Genomic DNA, 17,673 nt, shown 5'->3' with positions numbered 1-17,673 from the left:
ATGAATGAGACATAGCCCTTCTTCAGGCAAATGCAAGATGGAAACCAAATTGGTACACAAAGGTGCATTTAAAGAGAGGCACCAATGGTAAGGAAAGACAAGCATTGGGGCCATCAAGGAATGCTTCCTAGAAGAAATGACACATGAACCAGGTCTGAAAGATTGGTTGAGATCTCATGGAGCAAGATTTGGAAAGAATCACACAGTGATGGGAATCATTGGCATTCATCAGGTGCCTGCTAAGTACTAGGCATTGTGCCAAGCACTTTACCTGTCTTACATTATTTAATCCTCATAACAGCCTTATGCAGTAGGAGCTATTATCACCTGTAATTTACAAATGAGAAAGCTAGATTTTGGTTCCCATTCTGCTCAAGGTCACACAGCTCCTATCCAAATGTCATGCTCTTAGCCACTGTTGTATTCCACATCCCAAGGGACATGATACTCAGACATGTGAAAGGATGGTGAAATTTTTGCAAATTACAGTTTTGTGCAAATGACAGGAGAAGATGTTGAAAGAGGGATATGGCCCAGGGGAAAATACTGCATGAAGTGCTGGATCCTGGCAGTAACTTCCTAAGGCAAGCTCAACTCATTCATTTTGTAAATGAGGAATAGGAGCTCTAAAAAGGTTAAATTAATGACTTGCCTGAAGTTACACAGTTTGATAATGGCAAAGCCAGCTAAAGGTTCAGATCCTAGGCAGCCCTCTTTCCTTCTGGACAACTGGAGGCCTTGGATGCTTTGCTAAGGAGTCTGAGATATTCTACTGATCATTTTAACCATTTTAGCTGTACAACTCAATGACATTAAGTGCATTCATTATGTTGTGCAACCATCACCATTATCCAATTTCAGAACTTTTTTGTTATCCAAAACAGAAACTCTGTACCCCTTAAATAATAGCTTTTAATTCCTCCTCCCTTGGAACACATCTTTCCACTTTCCGACTCTTATGAATTCTAGGAATCTCATATCTGTGGATTCATGTAATATTTGTCCTTTTGTGTCTGGTTTATTTCCCTTAATATGATATTTTCACCCATTAGGCAGAGTCACCCATGATGTAGCATGTATCAATACTTCATTTCTTTTTTCCATTTTTTTTATTGTGGTAAAATACACATAATCTTTAAAATCTTAACCATCTTTAAATGTACAGTTCAGTGGTGTTAAGTTCATTCATAATGTGCAACCATTACCATCAGCCATCTCTAGAACTCTTCTCATCTTGCAAAACTGAAACTCTGTACCTATTAAACACTAACATCCTCTTCCCTCACCCCTCCAGCCCCTGGAAACCACCATTCTACTTTCTGTCTATAATTTTGACTACTCTCGGTACCTCATATAAGTGGAATTATACAGTATTTGTCATTTTGTGACTGACTTATTTCACTAGCATAATGTCCTCAAGGTGTTTCCATATTGTCTCTTAAGTCAGAATTTCCTTCCTTTTTAAGGCTGAATAATATTCCATTGTATGTATATAACACATTTGTTTATCCATTCATCTGTCGTTGGACATTTGGGTTGCTTGCACCTTTTGGCTATTGTGAATAATAATGCTGCGATGAACATGGGTGTACAAATGTATCTTTGAGACCTGGCCTTCAATCATTTGGGTACATACCCAGAAGTGAAATTGCCAGATCATATGGTCATTCTACTTTTTAGTGTTTTGAGGATCCACCACCATACTGTTTTCCAGAGTCACTGCACCATCTTACATTCCACCAACAGTGCACAAGGGTTCCAATTTCTCCACATCCTCACCAACTTGTTGCACTTCATTCCTTCTTATAAGGATGAGAAATATTCTAATGTATGTATACACCACATATTTAAAAATCCATACATCCATTGATGGACATTTGGGCTGTTCCACCTTTTTTGGGTGTTATGAATAGTGTTGCTATGAACATTGGTGTACACAACTCTGAGACCCCGCTTTCAATCTTCCTGTAAGTGGAGTTGTTGGATCGTATGGCAATTCTGTATTTAACTCCTTGAGAAATGAAGACTTTTGAAGGAGATCTGTGCTCAGTATGTTCTCTCCGGTCCTCCTAGCCTTCCTCGGACCAGACATCCCTGGCCTCTCTCTGACCTCCACAAGTTGCCCTCCCACCCCGCCCCCCCGACCTTCATTGCTTTCCGGGAAGCAGTTCTCTGAGCGTCTTTCAACCCGAAGTAAAGCGGCTTAGATGAAGCCGATCCCGGTGTCCAGCTGGGCTTGCCCAAGGAAACCGGGCTCCTGTCAGTCCCAGCGTGTCTTGTGAGCGCGGCGTGGTGGGCAGCAGGGGAGGCTCCCCGCGGTTTTTTGAAACCTCAGCAGCTGCGCGGGCCGCAGCCGCTCTCTCTGGCGGTCGCCCGGGGCCGACCAGGTGAGCCGGCTGCGAAGTCCCGCGCCCTGCTGGAGCGCCCGTCCGCACCGAGCCGGGCTCCCGGCGCAAGCGCTCCAGGCGGCCGTTCCGGAGCCTGAGCCCGGGGAGCGCGCCGCCAGCCTGGCCCGGCTCCTTCCCGCCTGTCCTCGCCGCCGGCTGCCGCCCCTGCGTGCAGACACCCTCCCCCGGGCGACTCCCGGTCCCCAGACGCGCGCGTGCTCGGGCGACCCCGACGTACCCCCGCTTCTAGCCGGGACCCGGTGCCTCCGGAAGCCTCGCGGACCCGGCTTCCAGCCAGCCGCTCGTGCGTTGGGCGCCTCGCGGCCACCAGGGGCGGGGACAGCAAGTGCAGGGCGGGCCCGGGCCGCGGGACCCCGGCTGGCCGCGGAAACGCTGTGCTCACATCGGTTGCGGCGGCGCGAGGGCAACTCCGGCCTCAGCCGGGAGAAAGCCCCCCAGAAGAGGAGAAAGAAAGAGGGGACCTGTCCTCTTCCTGCGGGCCTCTGGGAGAAGCGTCTCGTGTCCCTGGCCCGGAATAAAGTCTCTGGGATCGCGACCTCTGGGCACAGGGATGCCGCAGGTACTGAGTGCGCCCTCCTGGGGAGATGCTCCAAGGACCCTACGCAGCGACGCGGGCGCCGGGGTGCAGGGGCCTTTGAGCGGGGAGGCGGCTTTTCAAGAGACTAACACTTGTGCACATTTCTTCAGGGCACCTAGGCTACCCACCTTCTTTCCTCAGGCATAGCCTCCAGAGCCCCGGAGGAGAGACCTGGGAGCGGAGAGGGCTTATCAGCTGGGGCTGCAACGTGAGGCTTCCAGCTATTAGAAGGGTCTGTTCCAGGCGGCGAGCATAAACGGCTGGGGCCCCAGCCGACCCTGGATGGGACCAGGGCTCCTCTTTGAGAGGTGAGAATAATGGAGAAAAGATCCTTGGACAATTTCTCCCTGAATCCAAAATCTCCCAACACCCCCACCGTCCAAGTTTTTATCACTCTTTGTTTTTAAACCTGACTTTGATCCTTGCAGGTAGTGTGCTTGTAGAGTGGTGTCCAAAGGCCTCTGAGACACACACGGCCTGCAGGGAGTGAGGACTGCCCCGCTGGGACTGCGGCTGTACCCGCCTGGGCTCCAGACTGGCCCCCTCTGGCCTTTCAGCTCTGGGTTCTGCTTCTCACGCCTGGGGCGGGGGGCAAAGGGCCGGGCCTGAGGGATAAAGTGTGAGAATAAAGTGGGGGAGGTGAGGAGTGGGGTAGAGAGGCAGGAACAAGGCTGAGCCTCACTGGGGTGTAGAGGGACTTTAACCCTGGTCCCCCAAAGATAAGATCTGAATGTCTCATCTTTGAGGAATGTGGGCAACGGGCTTTCCTGGGACGGGGGTTCCTAGGTTTCTTCCCTGTGTCACCCTTTCCCAGGAACCTCGGGTTTTCCATCCTTTCCTTCCCTCTGCGGTTTTGCTGACATTCCCCATGCTCTCCAGACCCCAGCGCTCCTCTTACGTGCCAGCAACCTGGTCTGATGTCTTCAGGTTCTGGGAGGGACTGGGACAGCAGGGAGAGAGCAGTGTCTGGAGGACTCTGGCCTCCTCCTGCTTTTTAGTCCCAAGCAGTGCAGCTGACTAGATGCTCCCCTTCTGGGCCCCCACCCCTCACCCCCAGCCCTGTTTTGTGTGTGGCAGAGCCATCTGGGTCAGGATTTCCCTCCTCTTCCTTGCAGCTGATTGAGGAGGCCTGAGCATTCAACAGTAATTCCTTGCAGTTCTAGGGTGTAACACCCTCTCTCTCCAGGGAGCTTAGTGCTTTACAGACACTATTGATCTCTTGCGTGGAGGATGTTGAAACTCTTGGGTGTTTAAGCTGTTGACCTCAGGACACACAACCGGCCAAAGAAGGATTTTGCTTTCTTCCTAACCCACCTTTCTAAGCCATTCAGCGGTTAGGCTGTGACTTCGACCCCACGGCCTCCGTGTAGGGATAGGCCCCGGAATGCTGTGCCTGGCTTCTACAGTCACAGCACACTTGCACGTAGGATCAGGGAGCCAAGTGAGGGGGGAGAAGGGAAGGCAGCTGCTAGATAGGCGCTGTGCTTTTAGAGCAGTGTTTTACCAGAGGGAAGGAGGCCAGCTCCGCGAGAGCAGACAGGGTTGTCTCAAAGCCCTCTCTCTTCGGCGGTGTTCAGAATACTTTCTCTTAGGCCACAGAATGGGACAATTCCGCAAGGACAAAGTTCAAGCGGTTGGGTCAGGGAATGAAGTTTGGAGCAGGTTACTTTCATTCTCTTTAGCCTCCCCCGCTCCCAATTTTGGACCCTTGGGAAAAGTGTATTTCAGAGTCTTCACAAAATAAACTGAGCCAGTGCCTGGTGGTCTCTATAGCAATCAAACTTTCCCTGAGGGAGTGCATACGTGGTTTTATTCATTTTTTTCTCTCACTGGTTCCTTTATTTCCACTCCATCACCCAGTGTTCTCTCGGAGCAGGTGGTTAGTGAGTGTTAGGTTTTAGGATGGTTTTAAATTTGGCCAGGTCCACTCGCATACACAGCTAACCCTCTGTATGTCTTTCAAAGGCTTTGGATGGAGCTTGGATACGGTACCCCAAGGATGCCTGCAGGGACACTCTGCTAAGGGAGAGCTGAGTGTGAGCAGGGAGACAAGACATCAGCCTCGCCGACATCGCTGCAGAGGAAGTTCCCAGCAGTGCCACTTATAGGACCGCCTGGCCACATGGAGATCCCCACGGGGACCATGGATGAGAATGCCACCAACACCTCCGCCAGCTTCTTTTCTGTGTTCAGCCCCCACGGAGGCCAAGCTGCTTCTTTCCCATTCAACTTCAGCTACGGTGACTATGATATGTCCTTGGATGAAGATGAGGATGTAACCAATTCCCAGACTTTCTTTGCTGCCAAAATTGTCATTGGCATGGCCCTAGTGGGCATCATGCTGGTCTGTGGCATCGGCAACTTCATCTTTATTGCTGCCCTGGCCCGCTACAGGAAGCTGCGTAACCTCACCAACCTGCTCATCGCCAACCTGGCCATCTCTGACTTCCTGGTGGCCATTGTCTGTTGCCCCTTCGAGATGGACTACTATGTAGTACGCCAGCTTTCCTGGGAGCACGGCCACGTCCTGTGTGCCTCTGTCAACTACCTGCGCACTGTCTCTCTCTATGTCTCCACCAATGCCCTGCTGGCCATTGCCATTGACAGGTGAGTGGGGTGAAGGGGCCCTTCCTTTACCGAACATGTGAACTGAAGAGTGATATCTGTATTCCCCATACATGTGGATGCAGGGAGTGTTCCAAAAGTGGCCTGTTAGCTGAAGAGGAAGAAGAGTCCTAGCCATCCAGCTGTGGGCAGGCAGAGGTAGCAGAGCCCCCCCGAGTTGGGTAGTGGGAAGGCTTTGATCCCTCTGCTGTGGACGTGCTCCTATGTGGAATATGTCTGTTCAAGGTCTAGAGGTAGACAGGTAAGAGGAGGTATGGAGGGACAAGTTTTAAGTTCCAGGCAAGTACCTCTTAATCAACTTGGAAATCGTGGGGGAGGTTTCTATCTCACTGAGACTTCCTCTACTAAAACATATCCTTCCTAGTACTGGTTAATTTTAAAATACGATTGAGGGCTTTGTTTTGAAAAGAAAAAATTAAAAGAAAGAGAAAAAGGAACATACATTTACTTACACTTTTTTGTGTTGCATTATCATCACTTTGCTCCTTTCATACATTTCCATGCAACCATATAGAAGACCTGGTTCAAGTGAGGATAAGTAAAACCAGTTAAGAGAAGTCTATGTGAATCTTTCTTACGTTATGGTTAATCTTTTCATTTAGAATAATCACTTGTGCTAATGGCCAGGATGTTTTTTTTCCCCTTAGCACAATTTGCAACTTCCTCTGCCCAAGGTGGATTCTTATTATAAAGTACCTTGGTACAGCCTAGAACCAGTTACCTTGAGGGTCAACTTGCTCCTCCCTGTACTTGGATCTGAACAGCACATCTCTACCTTCACCCGGAGAGCTTGAAGCACTGATGCTCTCCCTGTTCCGTGGCCTCAGGGCTCTGGCAGAGATCAGCCTGCCCCTCACAGGGCATGCGGGGACAGTGTTCCAGCAGGAGCATGGCTGAGAGAGTCTCTTTTCTGAAGCCACAGGCAGATGTACCAGGGGTAGGATAACCTGGAGGCCACTCTCAAGGAAAGCAGGTTGAGGAGCCTCGCTTTAAGACCCCTGAGGGGTGGTCCCTTTCTCCAGGGAGGATGTCTGTGAGTCAGCCTCGTGAACCACACCGCCCCTGCTCTGTTATCCCTAAAGGTGACCTGGGTTGCCATCCCGACAGGGCTGTGTCTCCTGGGCCAAGGTCCTCCTCAGGAGTCATGGAGCCCCACCACATTTTGTCCATCCAGGAACAGGCCCTGAGTGAATCAACAAGGAGCAGGAGGCGGACAGTCAAGCCGAGTATCTGCTCCCTAGGCCCCCTTTGGAGTTGTCAAGGAAGAGCTCTAGGAACCTTGACTCTGACCTTTTCTGGAAGTAGAAGCTGCCACCATCTCTCTTAGTACATGAACAGGACAAAGCATATAAGATCATTTCTAGAAGTTTCAATCCAGCAAGACATCTTTGCACATGAGGTGCTCTCAACTCCCAAAATGGGGTGGGTAGGTGCCTACTTTGGGGGTGGGGTGGGACCCTGCTCCGTGGGTGAGATTTTACAGTGTAGAGGCCCACTTGTCAAAAGGGGTAACAGTGTAGGAAGGAGTGGCTTCACACAGATGGAAGCCAGGATAAATTAAAGGATACGGGGTTATTTTGAACATGTAAAAGGTAATATCTATGTCAATCAATCAAACCTTGATCTACTGAACATTGTTAAGCTCATATCCCCTACTTTCATACCAAAGTCAGCTTGTCTGAAATACTATAGGCATTTCTCTTGCAGTGGGAGTTTATATAATTCAATTTAGATATAATATGAAAGATTAATTGGGGAACATGCTTTCCATCAAGGGGATTGCTGTTGTCTACAGTGGGGTTGTGATTGGAAACTTGCACCCAGACATTGGATGAAAACACAGCTGTCCACACAGGGCCACCCAGTGGCCTTGGTGAACTCACTGGCTGCTCCAGGGTATGAAGTTCCTTTTCTGATGTTTGCTTCAAATTGTATTTATGTGCTTTTAACATCTAATTTCAGTTTTGTGGTCTAGGATGTCATTGCTTCGTGTCTGGCCTCCGGCGTTGTCAGGATTTCATCAGTGATTTTTCAGGTTCTGTTTAGTTAGTTTTGGGCAACTAATTTTTACCTTGAATAACAAATATAACCACTTATACAAATGCCTTTATTTTTGTTTAGTGAAAGTTCTGTAGGGATAGTGTTGGCAATTATTATAATTATATAATAATAGTGTTGCAGAAAACCATTTCAAGGATTGCCACTTGAAGGATTTAACTATACCTGAGTTTAAACTCCTGCTGAGCCTCCTGTTAGCTATAGGGCCTTATGTTTGTTATTTGACTCCTCTCTGCCTCAGTTTTGTCATGCATACAATGGAAATAATAAGAAAACCTCATGTGTCAGCTTGCTTTGAGGGTTAAATTAAATGATACATGTGATTGTTTAGAACAGTGCTTAAAACAGAGTAAGCATTAAACAAACAGTGGATATTATAATTCTTAAATTGACCCTTAAAGTAATAACATAAATAACAAAAAACCCAGATAAACTAATGAATATTTCCAATTGGCTAACTTCCTTGTTTTCACTAAAGTGATTGTTTTTATGATGTGATTTTAAAAACATGATAAAATGTTTCTAGGAAACACAGCTATCAAGATACAGCAGAACAGAACTATTTATCTTCTACCTTCTCTGTTTTTGTTCCACCGTTCTCCCAGGCATCTAAAGCAGCCAGTCTCCTCTGCCCTGGCCACTCCCTCTCTTTCTCCAGCTTGTATTCAGCTTCCAGGCCCTGCCAGCCTCACCCCTACCTCTCACCTGCTCGCTGGCTTCCTGCCTTCAGTATCTCTTGGCTCTGTCTCCCTACCCGCTGTGCTCCCCTCACAATCATCCTCAACATTCATTCAAACAGTGCATTTTTATAGAGCCACTAGGATGTGACAGATACTATTCTAAGCACTGGGAATATGATGGTGAATAATAATAAAAACAGCTCATTGCCTTCATGCAGCTTATACCCACAGGATGGAGAGAGAGAGCAGTCAGGCTGACGAACAAGGGAGGTAATCTCAGAGCGTAAGAAATGCTCTCAACAAGACCAACCAAACAACTACAAAATCCCTGGGAGTTACTGAGACTGGGAGTTGCTCTAGGTGTGCTCAGGAAAAATGTCTCTAAGAAGAAGACATCTGAATCAACCTCTGATTGACAGGGGAGAAAAAAAGCCAGGCCTGTGAAGACTGAGTAAAAGCATTCCAAACAAGAGGAATTGTAAGTGCAAAGGCCCCAAGAGAGGAGCAAACCTGACAGGTTCAAGCAGCACAGAGAAGGCCCCTGGGGCCTGAGGGAAGACAGCAAGACTGAAGCCACATTAATCTCTGCCCTGTGCCTGTCTCCCCTCTCTTCTTCAAAAGACCCCTAATAACTCTACTTGTCTACAAAACATGCTGCAAACCCCTTTGCTCTGAAGATCTTTTATTATTGAGTCCCAGACTTCCTCCTAGTCTCATGCTGGTAAACACATTTATGTCCAGTTTCACCATATCGGGTTGTCATTTTTTTGAGAACTGTCACCGTGGCTCATTACATTTCTATTTATTCAGTGCCAAGCACTGGCTGAAAGTGAAGTCTTACTAAACTCTCAGGTGCCCAGGAAAAGGGTTTTAGAAGTAAGACTCGATCTCTGCTCTTGGGGAGCTCACCATCCAGAGCTGGGGGTGGGGGGAGAACTAACACTTGTGAAACAGAGGATAAAGCAGAGGATACATCTTGAATGAAATTTAGAGAAGCATGAGATCATTGTGTATTGGAGTAGTCAAAAGAGGCTTCCTGGAAGAGATGAACTCTTTACTGTCTTTAAACAAATAAGAATCAGCAGAGGAAAGGCAAGGTTTCCCAAGAGGACAGAAGTGTTTGCAAAAGCCAAGAGGTGGGAATACTTGAGATATGAGGTCCCTTGGGGAGGTATATGGGACAGGGGCAAGGGACATAAGGAGAGTAGAGTTCAGAAAGGATAGGGTCATGTTCCAAAACATCCCAAATTCTAGGCTCAGAGAGTCTGACCTGCTGGCAGCAGGGAACTGAAAAAGATCATCAGAGGTCTCTGTGTCCCCACGTCCGGGTTTCCTCTTTGATGTGGAGGTACCTGCACGCCCTTGAGGTATCTACCTCTGATCCCAGAGCATGCGAGCACTGGGGGACTGTGCCTTCTTCTACCCAGAATCCAGGGGAACTGGCCTGTCAGCCTGCCTTTGACAGCTCCCCTCTTCTCTCTGGATGAGGCCAGCTGAGGGTAACTGCTCAGCCTTAGGGAGGAGCACAGATGCTCCCTGGTGAGCTCACTGGCCAGGGCTGACTGGCTCAAGGGATGCACTCCCTGCCCATCCCATGGCCAGCCCATTACCTTTGGCAACTGCTCTTTCCATGGTTTGAGCTGGGGCTGGGTCCTGGGGACAGAGAGGGAGCCCAGATGCTCTTTGTTTATAATTCCCCAGCCCCCTATCATCACATAGTGACTGCCTGGACATTTCTTTGTCCAGCAGCCTTCATGCTTTGTTCTCTGGGAAATGTTGGCTCTAAGTGGATCTGGACCTGAGCTATTGCAGTGGCAGACACACAGGGCAAGCCAAGGCCATGCTTATATGCAGAGAAAAGTAGCTGTCAATTGTGTGACTCCTACTTGGAACAAGAAAAGGTAGAAACCAACTATGATGGAGAGGAAATAGGAGGACTGCTAGGATGCCAGGAGGGAAAGAAGAAAAGGGTATCATTTGCTCTAGTAGGAAAATGGAGGGGACAAATGGCGTATTGGCTTTCAAATAAGATGTGGTTGGGGCTGCATCACAGTTCTGTCAATTTCCAGCTGTGTGGTAGTTGGCAGGTTATTTAATGTCTCCAAACCTCAGTTTGCTCACCTGTAAAACGGGCATCTTTGTTACTTCACTTATTCAATAGAGTTGGAGTTATCTAATGAGATAGTGTCTTGAAAATGCTATGTAAATTGAAGCTGCTTCACAAACATAAGCAAGAATTACTAACACTAGAGTTCTAGAATTTGATCCTAATATAGCCAAGGCTGGTGGCAATCCTTGAAATGGTTTTCCACAATTTGTCTTGATAAATACATTTGAAAGTCCTCTTGCACGACTCCTGGTGCTAACCCTGGGGATGGAGTTGGGGCGAAGTCACAAAAAGCCAGGATGAAGTAATCATCTGATGGGTAGTCACAGATTGCCCAGAAGATTAGTTTTGATGTGAAGATAAATAGGTTCAATAATAGAAAGTAGTAGAGAACTGGCAAATGCAGTATTCACTAAAAACAGGTAAAAGGAAATTGCTGTGTGTGTATACAGAATAGCTCTGAAAATACATTTTAGGATACTACCATTTTCTTGTATGTGAATAGCCTGTTGTTTACATGCAGTGTTTCACTGGAACCTCACAGTATGAGGTTGGCAAGGCAGGAAATATTCCCATGTTAACAGATGAGGAAAGTGAGCTAAGAAAAAATGACTCAAATTCACATAGCAAGTCTGTAGCAAAGCTGGGATTAGATTCTTGGCCTTCTGACTCCTAGACTGGTGTACTCTTCTAAAAAACACCGACTTTGAAACATCAGAAGGACTTACGAAGACTTAACAGCTACTGGGAAAAGAAGGACTAGAATTACGTAGCAAAAATTCAGAGTAAACAAGTATGAATATAGAAATATTCTTTGCCAGAGTAATCAACAGAACACGGGGAGGTGGATGGGAGGCAAAAGCACTAAACTCTTAGTGTTTGTTATGAGTCAGAGCAAGTTGGGTGCGCTCATTACAGCAGGGACACTGTGGTCTTTAGGAAGGGCCCACACATGTGCATTGACAAAAGCACTGTGGGCACCCAGCAGACCCTCCCATTCCCCCGTCAGTACCGAGGAGATGGGTGAGAGCGCAGGGACGGGGACTGTGGTCGGAGGTGGGGCATGTCAAGCAGCCGGCTGGGCGTCCAGAGGGTGGACTCAACCTATCTAACTTCACTGAACATCTGGGAGCTGGAAGAGAGCGGGAGTCTCAGTCCAGTGAGCTCTCCAAATGATACTCAATGGAGCTGGCTGGCTGTTGGGGGGTGGGGGGTGGACAGAAACAGCAGGAATATAATCTGAAAAAAAAAATCAATGAACCCCCGCTTCCAAAATCCCAGGAAGATGACCTCAAAGGGATTGGTTTCAAAGGAAACAGAACTGGTTTGGCTTTCCTTCAGGTCCCTGTCACGTCTGCTCTTGGCTCCACCTGGGGGAAGCCCTGGACACGCGAGAATGTGTTTATTTCCAGTGTTGATTAGTCGTTCCCTCCCACCTCACTTCCTATCTTTCTCCTTCTCCAACTTCTACTGCCTGCCAGACACAAAGTCTTCCAGGAAACCAGAGCTCTCGGCCTAAGTATGTGCACTCTCTCTGGGAAAAAGGCTTTCATACCGCACGAATGACTCACATCCCCTAGAAAGTGCTCTCTCTTCATTCCTGGCCCACTGTGGTAACAGCAGTGTGGCTTTTTGGGAAAGAACAAAAGCAGTATCTTTTACTGTCTGGTCCTCTGTGGTTAAAAAAAATACATTCATGGATATTCTCAATTGATTTTCACATCATCTATGTGAGGTAGGGTTAAATGTTTTCTATTAATAGTCCTGTGGTGTATGACCTTGACAAAGTCACTCATCTCTCACCCACCTCCATTTTTCCACCTCGAAAATAAGATAAATTGTCATGTGCTTTTCCTCCACCTTTGCATACACAGCAATGTTTTTGAAAACGTGGAATGAAGACAAAACTTTTCCCCTTGCATCCATTGGAAAGGCCAAGTTCTTCCAACAATTCTTTGGAATCATCAGGCTCTTTAAACTCTAAACTGTTGGCTAATTAGGATGAAAGTCCCTGAAAACGGGAAGGACCTGGGGATATTTCCAGGCTAGAAACTGATGGTGGGCATTATTACTACATTTAATAATAAAGCCACCATTGATTATCTACTGTGCCAGGAGTTGTGTATAGATTAAACATTTAATCCTTAAAAAGAAAAAAACAGCTTCTGCAGATAAGAGAATTGAGATTTAAAGAGATTAAACAAAATTTACCTGAGGCTGCAATAGCTAGTACCGGGTAGAACTGGGGTTTGCATGCAAGTCTGCTTTTCTGGAAAGCCCATATACCACTGCATTTTTTCCTCCACACATACCATTCGGTTTCATCTCATAATGTTGCAAAAATAGTGTGTTCATCCAGCACTTCGTCATCATAGCGGTAACCCCCTTTGTGTTCTTGTCCCAGATATCTGGCCATTATCCACCCGCTGAGACCCCGGATGAAGTGTCAAACAGCCACCGGCTTGATTGCCTTGGTGTGGGTTGTGTCCATCCTCATCGCCATCCCATCAGCCTACTTCACAAAGGAAACCGTTCTCGTCATTGTCAAGAGTCAGGAGAAGATCTTCTGTGGCCAAATCTGGCCTGTGGACCAGCAGATCTACTACAGGTCCTACTTCCTGTTCATCTTCGGCATCGAGTTCCTGTGCCCCGTGGTCATCATGACCCTGTGCTATGCCAGGATCTCCCGGGAACTCTGGTTCAAGGCCGTCCCTGGTTTCCAGACAGAACAGATCAGGAAGCGGCTGCGCTGCCGACGGAAGACGGTCCTGGTGCTCATGTGCGTCCTCACGGCCTACGTACTGTGCTGGGCGCCCTTCTATGGCTTCACCATCGTGCGCGACTTCTTCCCCACAGTGTTTGTGAAGGAGAAGCACTACCTCACAGCCTTCTACGTAGTCGAGTGCATTGCCATGAGCAACAGCATGATCAACACCATGTGCTTCGTGACCGTCAAGAACAACACCATGAAGTATTTCAAGAAGATCATGCTGCTCCACTGGAAGTCTTCTTACAAAGCGAGGAAGTCCAGAGCAGACTTAGATCTCAAAACCACAGAGGTCCCAGCCACTGAAGAGGTGGACTGCGTAAGACTAAAATAACCCAACGGACCTTTCAAAGTTTAAACACAGACAGGACCTTTGGACACTGAGCAGCGTACTTAGACCAAACTATCAATCAAGAACTCTTGGTTTGCTGCAGAAGGCAGAGTAAATGGACAACCGTGTGAACACTGTGCTGAAGGAGCCTGGAAGTTTTAAAACTGATGTGACTAGACATCATCACCAGTGGCTGACATTCACTGAACATCTTAATTTGTGCAAAGAGTAGACACTGGTGAAACTTACATATATTAACAATACTTAATTGGCAAAAAGAAATAGGGATTAAATCAAGAAACATGTTGGGGCATGAACAGCCTGGAATAAGGGGGTTTCCTGAAGGGAACCCAAGTAGGCATCTGAGACTATGGTATGTATGTTTGTAGGGTGAGGGTCTCTGTGGACCATCTCAGCTACTCATCAGACACTGACATAGCCCATTGCTAGGATTATTACTGGGCTTTAGTTCATGCCTAACATTTGTGGGGTTGGAGCAAGAATAGAAAACAGGCTCCCAGTTCTTTCTTCAACCCTTCTCATCCTTGGACCTGACTCTCACTGCAAGGAACCTTATATGCATGCACGTGGACATCCCAGTATGCGTGGCCCATTCTGTCCAAACCATCTTCCCCCACATTGCCCCATAGCCTCCCCTCAGGTGTAGGACTGGGACCACACATGGTGAGTCTTGTCATCAAGAGGATGAACCTAGGGAAGAAGCCACAAGCCACCTCTAGAGACTCTGGAAGCCACTGGACAGGGAAATACAGGGTTCTGGGTACCTGGAGCAAGTCAAAAGGGGGAAAGCCTGGGCTCAGGATGGGTACCTTGGCTCCATGGACTTCTCACCCCATGGGGAGGGAGCAGTTGGAAGGCACCTAGAAGCACATGAGGTTCAGAGCAGAGTTCAGGTTCTCTGGGTCTAAGGGTGATGCTGCTTCTACCTCTTTATTTGCCTTCGACCAGTTAGGCTTCCCCTTAAGTCCTCTTCCTTTTCCTGTCTCTGTGCTTGTGATGCATAGAACTTTTAAAAGTAGACACAATACCTTATGGGTGTGACCATCAGCCATTTTTCCATTCTGACCAGCTCTTATCCTCACTGGTATGATTTGAGGGTGAGATGTCTTTGTCACGGGCCCCTGAATCCCATCATGTTCATTATTCCTTTGGATTAAGATTTACCTCTTTTAAAATGGATGCACCACACTTCTACTCCTCAGTGTGAACGAAGTCATGTGATCCAGTGGTGAGCAATGAAGGTTGGTGGTAGAGTCCTGGGCACCCAGAAAAGAAAGGGACATACAAATGGGAGGTGGGGGGGCCCAACAATGAGATTCAGTAACTCTACGCTTCCTACTTTCTAATCCACCTCCTTTGATGTTTTGAATTTTAGAAGTTAGAATTTTTAGAGACTTCTGACCTGATCCAGCCTTGGCTCTGTCCCCTGTGTGACCCTGGGTAAAGATAATGCCTGTGAAAGCTATCAATGAGGTGGTTGCAAAGAGCCAGTGAGGTCATATGTAGGAAAATTCAACCCTACAAATGATCAAAAGAAGGGACTAAGAGCAGTGTGCAGTGTGCCTGGACAAGGAACAACTTGTTAACTTGGCTTATGTATCTAGAAACCTCACCATCTCTCTCTTTTGTTATTCTCTGTATGAATTGTTCCTTTGCCCCTCTTAGCAGTGCTTTATGCATTATGTTCCTAATGCCATGTTGGTGCAACAAGGCAGTGAAATTTGGTGGTAGCAGTGTAAAAGCAAATGGTAGCTCAGTCTCTAGTCAGAAGATGAGCTCAGGGTTTTAGAAACTTCAGAATCAGAGCGTCTTTGTGATCACGAAAGTATTAATCATCTTATGTCTGTTCCCAGCCAGCATTAATCTGGGCAATGTGGTATTTATTCCTTAATCTTATTTTAGTCTCATGAGTGGGTATTAGCTATAGAGTGAATTTATTCTTCTTAAATAATTCTAAAGCAGCACGTTAATAAGGCTATTTAAGTGACACCAGTATTGTGTTTGCCCCTCCAGATATAGTCAACACTTTATTTGGGCAGCAAAGGTTTTTGTTTGTTTGTTTGTTTTTTATAGTTACTTTATTTCCCTGGAAGATACATTTCAAAAAGTGATTTATTTCTTCCCATTCATCATCCAGCAGACTTACACTACAGTTTAACCAGAATACTTTCAGAGAATAAAACTAATTAAAGTATCAGCCTAAGCCAACATGGCTTGGAAGCAATTCTTATTTTATATAAAAACACATATTACATTCTAAAATCAGGAAAGTCAGCTTTGGACTAAAAAATAATGAAATTGTATAACTTGTCTTTATGTTCATCTTTTCCATTAGGAATGAATGCTAAACAAGCGTTGACTGTATTAAATAGGAACTTTTTATATGTGACAATCAAACCTCTTTCTGCTTGTTAGCTTAACAATGTATCAATTTTTTACTCATTTAACTGTGTGTAATATTTCTAGGTATTATGTCTGCTTGTGATTTTATAGTGAACAAAAGTGTTGTTATGAAGTAAAATTAAAAAATGGGCATAAATAATCATCAACCATAGTGTTCCTGTTATTTCCTCCACCGCCCCCCCATTCTTTTTAAGTTATGATGTGGTGATCCTTTGAGCCCTGATGTTGATTTCATCCTCATATGAGTTGTGAGAGCAGTGCTAACACAGGCTCTTGTTGCCTAACTTCTCTTCTCCGTCCTGAAGAGATTTAACTGATTTATATCTTCTTCCTATAAGTCTGCTCTGGTAAAACTGATAGGCAAAAGAATAGAAATGAGTGGGATGGACAGAGAATAAGGCCAGTAAAGCCCAGTAAAGGGACTCAAAGAGTTAACCAGTTAAAACTAGAGAGCCAGAAAAGATTCATAGAGTTAATGAGTTAATCAGTTAAAGCTCAAAAGGCCAGGAGCAACTTGGCTTGGAATGTCCAAATATTACCCAGATAAAAGAAAGTATCTGAGCACAGCCCATGTTTTCTTTGTGTCAATTAGATCATGCCATTGTAAGGTTTACTTTAGCCTGCTAAAAGGCCCAGCTTATTCTTTAAATTAACCTATATGCTGTTTTTTCCTCCTCCAGCCCCTAATCAAGTAATGTGCAACCCGGGCAGGAGACAAACATCATCATGATTTATTTAGCAAACAAGCCCAGCTATCAACAACACAGTTAAAACAGGAAAGATTCCATCTTAAAGCTAAGAGTGTATTTTAAAACACAGGAAGTTAGGAATAAGATTCTTAACATATTCTTTAGCAAACAGACAATAACTCAGCCCACTTTGGGGGCAGGGCAGGTGGTCTTGATTGATATGTTCCCAGAAGGAAGCTGCTATTCTGGGGAAGAACCAGATCAGTAATTTCCTTGTGTTAAGTTAATTTTGCAGAATTACCTGGAGGACTGATAACAGAAGCAACCTAATGTCTCTCATCAAAGAAAAACATCTTGGGACCATTTAATAAGTATACACCACCCAGTCCGTTGTCACATTCCTGAAAAATCCTTAAAAGGGGGAACTCCCAGTTTTTCAGTGCACCTCTTCTCCAAGGTACCCCACACTCCCTTTCTACAAGTGTGCACCTTTTTGCCTTAAAACTTTCTCTCAACCTTTCAGGGCGCGCCTCTCTCTGAGGATGCCCGCACATTCTGTCTTTAAATAAAACTTGAACCTTTCAGGGCACCTCTCCTTCCTGAGATTGCCTGCACTTTTTCTCTCTTTAAGTGCGTAACTTTAAATAAAACTTTTACTCTGTTTCACTACTGTGTCTCTGCCCTTCAGTTCTTTGTTGCAGTGGGGACAAGAACCAAGGAAAATAAACAACGCCCCCTAACAAAATCATTAATACATTTTAGCATCTGAGTGCCAGACTTGAAATCTGAGGACCCGTTTATGCCTGTTATTTAAGCTAAGGCTAACTCATTGAATAGGCTTACTGTCTGCACATGCAAAGTGAACAGGACAAGCGCTATGATTCCACACCACGTTCAGATCAGTAGCTGTTTCACTGAACTGAGCAGTACCTGCCTATCCAATGGCTTCTCCAAACACTGGCAGCGAGCCCAACAGGGTGACGCTTGTGCTTATGTGGCTTTTCTGT

The 17,673-nt window shown here is 46.3% G+C and overlaps 1 protein-coding gene across 1 annotated transcript; it reads left to right on the top strand.

Annotated features, from left to right (window-relative positions):
• The first annotated feature begins 2,859 nt into the window (after positions 1-2,859).
• On the top strand, positions 2,860-15,791 carry PROKR1 (prokineticin receptor 1). The gene is made up of 3 exons (XM_036908230.2): positions 2,860-2,967; positions 4,951-5,592; positions 12,860-15,791. Exons 2-3 carry the CDS (start codon positions 5,108-5,110, stop codon positions 13,554-13,556), a joined length of 1,182 nt encoding a protein of 393 aa, XP_036764125.2. The 5' UTR covers positions 2,860-2,967; positions 4,951-5,107; the 3' UTR covers positions 13,557-15,791.
• Positions 15,792-17,673: the final 1,882 nt, after the last annotated feature.

Source organism: Manis pentadactyla, chromosome 2 (assembly GCF_030020395.1).
Source record: "Manis pentadactyla isolate mManPen7 chromosome 2, mManPen7.hap1, whole genome shotgun sequence".
Classification (NCBI taxonomy): domain Eukaryota; kingdom Metazoa; phylum Chordata; class Mammalia; order Pholidota; family Manidae; genus Manis; species Manis pentadactyla.
This window is presented reverse-complemented; position numbering and strand designations above follow the sequence as displayed.

Excerpts from the sequence above, each read along its gene's own strand:
- PROKR1 (XM_036908230.2), top strand. The coding sequence starts at position 5,108 with ATGGAGATCCCCACGGGGACCATGGATGAGAATGCCACCAACACCTCC. Across the intron at positions 5,593-12,859 it reads CTGGCCATTGCCATTGACAG|ATATCTGGCCATTATCCACC; the intron begins GTGAGTGGGGTG and ends TTCTTGTCCCAG.